At 42.4% G+C, this 10,410-nt stretch overlaps 1 protein-coding gene across 1 annotated transcript in view; it reads left to right on the forward strand.

The window, feature by feature from the left end:
- Positions 1-8,808, forward strand: part of LOC132097612 (importin-11-like) — a 32,037-nt gene extending 23,229 nt beyond the window's left edge. Inside the window, exon 4 of the mRNA XM_059503464.1 lies at positions 8,542-8,808. Within this exon, the coding sequence (XP_059359447.1) occupies positions 8,542-8,742 (201 nt within the window). The 3' untranslated portion in view covers positions 8,743-8,808. The remainder of the gene's footprint in view (positions 1-8,541) is intronic.
- The last annotated feature ends 1,602 nt before the right edge of the window (positions 8,809-10,410 follow it).

The raw sequence follows: 10,410 nt of genomic DNA on the forward strand, positions 1-10,410 counted from the left end.
GTACAATAATTTTGATTAGTTTTGGAGTGGCAGTGATTTGCAGCTGGTAATGGATGGTAAAGAGGTTCTATTGAGTAAGATAGTGGCCTATCTTAAAAAGAATTTAACAAATGAACGTGAACTAGTTCGTTTTTAGATATGTGAACTGAACTTTGAGTATGAACTGGCACAACACTGATGAATGAACTTAATGAAATGATGCTCTAAAAAATAAACTAAAACTGCCAGTAGGTGGTGGTAAATGTCTTAATAATTAAGTCATCGAGTAATTTATTCATTCGTTTGATCGTTCAAATGGCTGATTCATTCAGGAGTGAAGTAAAGTGAAGTGACATTCAGCCACATATGGTGACCCATACTGCATTTAACCCATCCAAAGTGCACACACACACAGCAGTGAACACACACACACTGTGAACACACACCTAGAGCAGTGGGCAGCCATTTATGCTGCAGCGCCCAGGGAGCAGTTGGGGGTTCGATGCCTTGCTCAAAGGGCACCTAAGTCGTGGTATTGCCGGCTTGAGAATCAAACCCACAACCCTAGGGTTAGGAGTCAAAGTCTCTAACCACTAGGCCACGACATCCCACAAGTAAATGGTTCTTTATGAATAGTTAATTAAATCGTTAGGCTTGTTTGACTTGAAGCGGATCATCACCAGTAGAGACCGGTGTGTGACATCAAAGTACCGCAAGAGCTTAGAGAGCATATGACTCCTTGTGCTTTTGAATCGCTATCGTGTTACTTTGATGTCATACACCGATCGGTCTGTGCAGCACCACTTCAAAGCCAACGCGACTATGGCCAGTGGTTCAACGCGCCAAATGGTTCACTGAAGTCATTCAAAATGTGGATTAAGAAATGTTATATATATATTTATATATATATACAGTATATTAATTTAATTAATTATAATTAGATTAAAATATATTTATTTAACCATATATATCTATATATCTATATATATATATATATATATATATATATATATATATATATTAGGGGTGTAACGGTTCACAAAATTCACGGTTCGGTTCAATACAATACACTGGTGTCACGGTTCGGTTCGGTACGGTTCGGTACGTTTTAGATACAGCAAAAAGAAAAAATTGGCAGATAAATTTCCTTGATTTTTAAAAAATGTTTTATTTATTAAAACTAACAAAGTATTTTTTTTTTTTACATTGAACAATGATGGAGCTATTCTTTACCCATCTTCTATGGTGTTTTCTTAGCAGCATACTGTATAAAACAAAAACAGCTCCTTATAAAAAAAAAATGAAAATGTTATATTAGTTATGAACAAATATGTAACTTTTTATATGGAACTCTATAACTCTTTATATTGAGTGTGTTTTTACTCAATTGGTTCTCTATAGGGCTTATGTTTTTTGGAACAAAGCAGGAATTACAGTCTGTCTGAAATGGGCTCGTGAAGGAATATTGTTACGGGGCTCAATTACATTAAGCATGTTCTTAAAACCTACGTTTTCCACTACAGAGTAAGGCGCTCGCTCACTCAGTACGCGCTGAAGGCTCGTTGCAAAATGGCTAATGCATTTAACAGACCAGAAATAGAAGATCCTCCAATAACCAACAGGTCTGGTGTTTGGGTGCACTTTGGATTCCCTGTAAGCTATAATGGTGATAATAGAATGAATGGTAAATAGTAAGGTCTCATATTCACGGCTATAACGTAAATGTAGCCTACCAATCGCCGTGGTGATGTCTTTTGCCCTGTTTGAATCCGTTGGAAATGTCTGTCTAAATGCTGCGGGGATCGTTTGTTGCGTGTATGTTTCTCTTTTTTTCCGTCTTTTCCCAGATACTGACACACTAAGGTAATGTCGGCGTAAATGAGTTGACATGTTTCAAGTATTCCCGCTGGTGTTTTTTTTTTTTTTTGTATTCCCGCTGGTGTACCCTAGATGAGACATATCGTTGTTTTTTTTATCCACCACTCTCTTGCCATTACCATTATAGCTTACAGGGAATCCAAAGTGCACCCAAACACCAGACCTGTTGGTTATTGGAGGATCTTCTATTTCTGGTCTGTTAAACGCATTGGCCATTTTGCAACGAGCCTTCAGCGCGTATTACTGAGTGAGCGAGCGCCTGACTGAGTAGCCTAACATAAACATATAAGTTGGTGTTTTTTTCTTCTTCGGGGGTGTCAGGGGCGTTGCCTGTTACGTCGTTTGGGTTATTGGGCTACCTTGTTGAACGCATATCATTATATTTCACAATTTTTTTTATTTTCCAAATATAATTAATTAGTCCACCGAACCATTCAATCCATAATGCGTACCGCGTACCGAACCGAAAGCCTCGTACCGAACGGTTCAATACGAATACACGTATCGTTACACCCCTAATATATATATATATATATTCAAAGTAGCCACCTTTTGCTTTGATTACTGCTTTGCACACTCTTGGCATTCTCTTGATGAGCTTCAAGAGGTAGTCACCTGAAATGGTCTTCCAACAGTCTTTAAGGAGTTCCCCGAGAGATGCTTAGCACTTGTTGGCCCTTTTGCGTTCAATCTGCGGTCCAGCTCACCCCTAAACCATCTCGATTGGGTTCAGATCCGGTGACTGTGGACGCCAGGTCATCTGGCGCAGCACCCCATCACTCTCCTTCTTGGTCAAATAGCCCTTGATGCCTTCAGTGTGACTCTACAATTTTCATAGTCATGAAAATAAAGAAAACTCTTTGAATGAGAAGGTGTGTCCAAACTTTTGGTCTGTACTGTATATTTAACCAGAACACAGTGGGATCTGGATTTGCATTAATTAATCCCTGTAACATTCAACGTCATTGAACTACTTTTTGAGCAGTACGAGTAAAGGGGGAAAAATAGACATCTTTGTTGTCCCTGGAACAACATTGTGATTAACCAATCGGATTTGAAGAACCAGTTTATAGATTTTGTGAAGTTTATGCTTAAAATCACTGTTTGGTGCTTGTACATCAGTGTCATTCATCAATCATTGCCTCTGATTTTAGGGATTACTCATGGTTAAGGTTAGGTTTAGGTGTAGGGATATGGTCAAGAATACATTTTTGGAGTAAAATGTTGTTCCAGGGTCAACAAAATATGTTGACCTAGGAACACATCTAACTCAGCAAAATCAGGACGTGCCACACACACACATACAGTGTGAGTAACACAGAAAGTGTCAGTGTGTGAATGCAGTGAAGAAAATTAAATGCAAATTAACCCCAAAAGGAAAAAAGTATGCTTCATGACTTACATCATATCAAAGTCTAGTTGTGAACGTCAAGGATAAAAGATTTGTAACTGTTTTTAGTCGTTTAAAACACATCTTCAATTATCTAATTATGTGTGGCTTGAATGCTGTGTCCATCAAGAATAGACTAGGCGCCTATCTTTAGCAAAACAGCATGGAGAGCCGCGTCTGGAACATGCCGCAGCGCGGCTTCTATAAACACAAGCATTGAATAGAGTAGCCACGATGTGGTGATGCACTGCAGAAGTGTGTGTTCTTCGAATATTTGATGTTGGCATTGCAGATTTTACACACCGCATGACTTTTGTGAACCCCTTTGTGCCTGTCTGTAATGAAAGCCAAAATGATGCCACATGACAGCTTTGTACACCGAGGCGGGAACTGGAACATTTCTTTCTTCCTTCATTACATTAACAATAGTGGCATGTCTTTATGCTTCCTGTCACGGTTTAAGTTTAGAAATAAGACTGCAAGCTAGCGGTCAGGATATATACTCAAAACCAAACAACTGCCATTAATCTTGTATGATAGATAGATAGATAGATAGATAGATAGATAGATAGATAGATAGATAGATAGATAGATAGATAGATAGATAGATAGATAGATAGATAGATAGATAGATAGATAGATAGATAGATAGTAGGGGTGGAGCCGAACCCGAATACGGTATTCGGAAAGGCACAAATAACATGGTTTTTACAAATACTTATTTCAAACAAATAGTTTAAAAAATATTTGTATTCGGGAACAAGTAAACCGTTATATTAAAAAGTTGCGTTTTCTCATGAGACCGCAGTACATGCCCGGATGAGTGAGTGAGAGAGAGAGAGTGACGTTCAGTCGGGGGAGGGGAAAAGAATAAAAGCGGTAACTGACACAGGCTGCTCCACACATCTTCATTCTCCACACAGCAACAGAGCTCGCTCGACTGAGCGAAAAAACTTAACTGCGTCACAATTTTGTTTAATGTTTTTTGTAGCTTAACTGGGTTCCAAAGGCAATTTATAACTTTCAGGAAGCGGAGTTTGATCGGGATATTATTTCTTACGCTGCAATCGGGTGCTCTGTGTACGTAACGTTAGCTCTGTGTTAGCTTGGCTATTTATAGACTGTTGACAGAGTAACGTTCACGTTTGGTTAAAAAAGTTAAAAAATGCTTGTGTAGTGTCGAATTGTATGCACTTGTGGGAGTTATATGCTACATTTAAGTTATGACAGTTCAGCAGGTTTTTTTTTTTTTTTTTGCAGACAGCAAAATGTAGGCTATAGGTTAGTTAACCTTAGCATTATAGCATAGCTTCCAGTCACTCATTAAATTAGATGAAACTCCCCACATGGATTTGGGCAACCAAATAGAAAAGAGTGTGGCTGCTGCTGAGCCATCTCTTGGTCCTCCACTAGCCAAAAAAACTTGCTCAAGTTCTGTGTGGAAACATTTTACAGTCAGTGCTGCAGATATTACTAAAGTGATATGTAATGTGTGCAAAAGTCAAATCAGCAGAGGCAGAGATATCAAACATCTGTCAACATCTGCTATGCATAATCACATGCACTTAAAGCATCCTCTCCTGGTACTGTCTGCCAACCCCACCACAAGCACAAATCCCCCCACCAGCACCAAATCATCATCACAGCCATGTTCTACCCCTGCAAGTCAGTTTCAATCACCTATATTAGCTGCATTTAACGCAAAACAGGCTTATCCACCCAACCACCCCACTGCAAAGCAAATAACAAACACAGTGGGAGAAATGATTTGCCTTGACCTGATGCCCTACTCAGTAGTGGAGAATAAAGGTTTTCGCAAGCTTCTCAATGTGGTTGCACCTCGATACCAACTACCATCTCGTTGGCATTTCTCTCGCACAGTTATACCACAACTTTACCAAGATGCGAAAACAAAAGTAAAAGAAGCTCTCTCAAAAATTGAAGGGAAATTTGTGCACTGCACGTCTGACATCTGGACGAGCAAATTTTCCACAAATGCATATCTTTCTCTCACTGGCCACTGGATAGAATGCAAACAGAGTCCACAAGGAATAGATGAACATAAACGTGTGACAGCACTTCTCAAGATGGAGGTTCTTAATGAAGATCACACAGCAGCCAACATTCTATATCACCTACAGGCCATTGTGAAACAATGGCAAGATGATGTTGGAGCGAAATTTTCTGTCGAGTATTTTGTCACAGATAATGCCACTAACATGGTTAAGGCAATGGCTGATGGTAACTATGTGCACATTAGGTGTATGGCTCACAACTTACACCTAGTGGTAACAGCTGCTCTAAAGGAGTGCCGGGGAGTGACCAATGTGATATTGATTGCTCGCAGGATCACTGGGTTTGTACACAGATCAAACAAAGCTGTGAACAAACTTCACAAAATCCAGGAAGAGCTTGGCCTTCCCAAGAACACTTTGGTGCATGATGTGTCAACCAGGTGGAATTCCTCCTTCCACATGCTCCAGCGGCTGTTGGAGCAGAGACGATCACTGACTGCCCTGAGTGCAGAGATGGATCTGGGAGGTGTAATGTCACACCATCAATGGGAACTAGTGCAGGCCACTGTGAAAATACTACAACCATTTGAGGAGGCAACACGCACTGTGTGTGAGGATGTGGCTTCTCTGTCTTCTGTTATCCCTTGTGTGCAGGCTCTCAAGAGTGCATTAACAAACTTAAATGTGCATGCGGATGTACAGGCTCTTCCAGGGGCTCTTAAAATGGTGACCACATTGCAGTCTCAGTTGGCTCAGCGCTTCCAGGCTGTCTTTGATGACTCCTCTGCTCATTACTTTAAAGCTACCTTACTGGATCCCCGATTCAAGAGCTTGCCCATGTCACTACTTAGTACATCAGAGTTTGACAGGCTCAAGGCAGATGTGGCTGCAGAGGTGGATGCAGAACTCCAAGCGGATGATGTTTCTGGGGTACCTGAAGATGCCAGTTCATCCTCAGTTGAGAGTGAGACCAGTGGGCAAAAAAGCCTCTTTTGGGGGGCAATGCACAATCTTGCTAAACCAAAAGCCAAATCTGACTCATCTGGTGCTATGACCTCCCTCAAGATAGTTGAGAGCTACTTAGCTGAGGACAGCACTGAATCACTGACCTCAGATCCTGCAGTGACCTTCTGGTCAAAAATGATGCAGCCACAGCCAGCTCTGGCTCATGTGGCAATGAAATATCTCACCTGCCCCCCAACAAGTGTCTCCTCTGAAAGGATCTTTAGCACAGCAGGAGATATTGTGTCCCCACATCGCTCCAGACTGCTCCCCTCACATGTGGAGGAGCTTGTGTTCACAAAATACAACATGGAGAAATTTAACTGAGAATATGTTGGCAGAAGATATCTTCTTCCAAGTGAAATATGGTTAAGTTATGGATAACATAAAAAAAATTAAAATAAAACATTAAAAAATAACATTAAAAAAAAAAACATAAAACATAAAAACAAAAAAACCTTTGTGTCTGTTTCATTTTGGCAGAAAGTTTAAAATAGCAGGGCTGTATCTTTTAGTTTATAAGAGTATTATCTATAATACAACTTTTGTTCTGCCAGATCTCCAAGTCAGGAGTTGATAAAGTTTAGTTCTTGGAATTCTGTGCATTAGAAAGAAGTTATTTCAGAAAAAGAACAGTTCTTTGAAGTATTATTTGTTTTTATTTTGTCTGGTTAGCATCCTCCAACAAGGACGGGTGGTGGTGGGTTTCATAATGTTCACAATGGTATTTTATTAGTTGTTGGTTTAACCATGGATGAGTTGGCTGTTATGTTATTTTTTTTTCAATGATATTCCTTGCTACATTTTCATTCTGTCTGTTCAGCGTCCTCTAACAAGGACGGGTGGTGGTGGGGTTCATAATGTTGTTCACAATGGTATTTTATTAGTTGTTGGTTAGCCATCGATGAGTTGGCTGTTATGTTATTTTCTTTTCAATGATGTAACCTTGCTACAATTTCATTCTGTCGGTTCAGCGTCCTCCAAAAGGACGGGTGGTGGTGGGGTTCATAATGTTCACAAATGGTATTTATTAGTTGTTGGTTTAACCATGGATGAGGTAATGGCTGTTATGTTATTTTCTTTCAGTGACGTTCCTTGTTACATGTTCATTACTGGATTTATGGAAAAATATCAACCAATATTTCCATATCCATAATTATTATAATAGATTTAATTAAATAATACTTAGACTATAACGTAAATTAGAAGTGTAACGCAAAAAACCCCCGCAATTTTTACGCCTATTTTTAATTTGACTCGAATACAAATACAAATACTTTTTCCCCCTTAACAAATACAAATACAGATACAAATACTGGCTGCTCTGCACACCCCTGATAGATAGATAGATAGATAGATAGATAGATAGATAGATAGATAGATAGATAGATCCCTCCGCCAAGGAGACAGCGGTAACTGTTTACATGGCCTCCTGACAGACATGGTTTCTGACAGGGGTCCCCAATTTGTGTCCAAATTTTGGCAAGAATTTTGTAGATTACTGGGGGAAAATATCAGTTTATCTTCGGGGTTTCATCCTCAAAGCAATGGACAAAGTGAGAGAGCCAACCAGGATTTGGAGAGAGTGTTGCGATGTTTGGTTTCCAAGAATCCTTACTGTTGGAGTCAACAACTCTCGATGGTGGAGTACACCCACAATTCATTGCCAGTGTTATCCACGGGCATTTCTACATTCGAATGTAGCTTAGGTTACCAGCCACCACTTTTTCCTAGTATGGAATCCGAAGTCGCGGTCCCCTATGCTTACGCCTTCATCCAGAGGTGCCGTCACACCTGGAAAAGAGCCTGTGAGACTCTGCTCCAGGTTGGGGCGCGCACCAAGGCCAAGGCCGATCGCCACCGGTCAAAGCCTTCCGTATACCTCGTTGGTCAAAAAGATCTATCTCGTAGATGGGGAACCCACTTATTCAGTTAACCGTATTCTGGATTCGAGAAGGAGGGGATGCAGATTCCAATACTTGGTGGACTGGGAGGGTTACGGTCTGGAGGAGAGAATTTGGGTTCCTGCTAGGGACATTCTGGATCACTCCCTGACCGATGATTACAATCGACAGGTAAGTCCGTCGGGGAACGCCAGGAGGTGTTCCTAGGGGAAGGGGTACTGTCACGGTTCATGAATTCAGTGTCTCTCTCGGCTTGTTTAGTGTGCAGGTGTGTGTCTGTGGGCGTGGTCCCTGATCACTACTGTATAACAGCACCACCTGCGTCCCATTGTGTGTCTATTTAAGTGCAGTAACTGGTGTCTCATGTTGTCAGATTGTTGTGGTTCTTCCCTGTGTTCCGTTCTGTTCCCCTGGCTGTGTTGGATCGTGGATTCCCCCATTGTTCTTCGTCGAGTCTTCTTGTTCCCTGCACCGGAATCATGAGCACCGTCACTGGGATTACAGCACTGGATCACCGAGGATCATCACTGTTGTCCACTGGGGTCCCTGCGTCACACACTATCTGAGCTTGTGATTGTCACCACTCTCCCCTGTGTGTAGATAGATAGATAAATATTGCATTTTTGAGAATCGAAAATAGAAAACATCTCAGGTTACAAATGTAACCTTTGTTCCCTGAGAACAGGGAACGAGACAATACGTCATCAACGTTATGAGGAACTCACAGCAATCAACTCACAGCAATCATGCTGACCGGTGACAGCCGTGAATCATCAGCTTGAATGATGAGCGTGCGACCTGGATATATAAAAAGGGCGCCTTGAAACCATGACAATATCCTTTTGTCTGAAGGGACTGTTTGTGAGGCAGACCCCGAGGCATGGCTGGGAGACGTATTGTCTCGTTCCCTGTTCTCAGGGAACAAAGGTTACATTTGTAACCTGAGACGTTCCCTTTCGAAGGGAACTTCGACAATACGTCATCAACGTTATGGGGAACGAAATACCCACGCCGCCATGCTAAAGGGAGTGCATGCCCAATGGCAGTGACAACTGTCAGAACCAGCAATTCAATGAACGCTAGAACCACTCACCCTCAAGTCACACTGGGCTGTCAGTGACAGCACTCCCTACGGTCATAGCCCAAGCTATATGATACCACAGAAAAACTCCATAAACATAGTTTAGTGAAAGGTCTACCTGGGCCTGCTCAAGGGCCTAGGACCACAACTTCAACTTCTTAGAAGGGGTCCCTTCTAGGGAATGTGGCTAGGGAACCCGAGGGAACCTCAGCCAGTCACTATTCAGGGGAACGTGCCACCTGAAATGCCACCAGGCAGGCCTGACCTGGTGTCATTACATAAGACACTACAGTCTGGCCACTTCCTGTCTGTCCAAAGACAGAGCCTCTGGACACTGGGGGAAGTCGTGGCCTAATGGTTAGAGAGTCGGACTCCCAATCGAAAGTTTGTGAGTTCGAGTCCCGTGCCGGCAGGAATTGTGGGTGGGGGGAGTGCATGTACAGTTCTCTCTCCACCCTCAATACCACGACTTAGGTGCCCTTGAGCAAGGCATTGAACCCCCAACTGCTCCCCGGGCGCCGCAGCATAAATGGCTGCCCACTGCTCCGGGTGTGTGCTCACAGTGTGTGTGTGTGTGTGTGTGTGTTCACTGCTCTGTGTGTGTGCATTTCGGATGGGTTAAATGCAGAGCACAAATTCTGAGTATGGGTCACCATACTTGGCTGAATGTCACTTCACTTCACTTCACTTCACTTGCCTTTAGGAAGGCATCCAACCCGAGGAACTGCGAAGCAGGCAGTGAACCACTCTGCCCGGATCTCAGAGACGGGATATCCTGGAGAGTATGACTCAGCATAGTGCTTTACAACCCTTGCCAGCGAGGGGAGTTTCTCTACTCGATCCACGGATCTACCCAGTGTTTGTGTTTCAAAACACTGAGGAGGCCTGTGAGGGCCTAAGGACTGATCTAACTGGGAGGCCTCATGAGAGGCCTACGACCGACTGACCAGACTCAGGAGACCACATACTCATATTGACCCTCAGAGAGGGGAGCATAAGATCTACCTGGTAGGCAACCAGGCTGTAGCAGGATAAAGAGGGTCCAGGAGGGAACCCGTAGCAGAGAATAAAAACTTGAGTCGAGCCAGGGCGCAAGCTCACCTTTGTTAGCTGCCTGATAAGGACTGCTAAACTGAAAGTAAGCGGCCACTAGCTTACAAT

This window comes from Carassius carassius, chromosome 21 (assembly GCF_963082965.1).
Source record: "Carassius carassius chromosome 21, fCarCar2.1, whole genome shotgun sequence".
Lineage (NCBI taxonomy): Eukaryota > Metazoa > Chordata > Actinopteri > Cypriniformes > Cyprinidae > Carassius > Carassius carassius.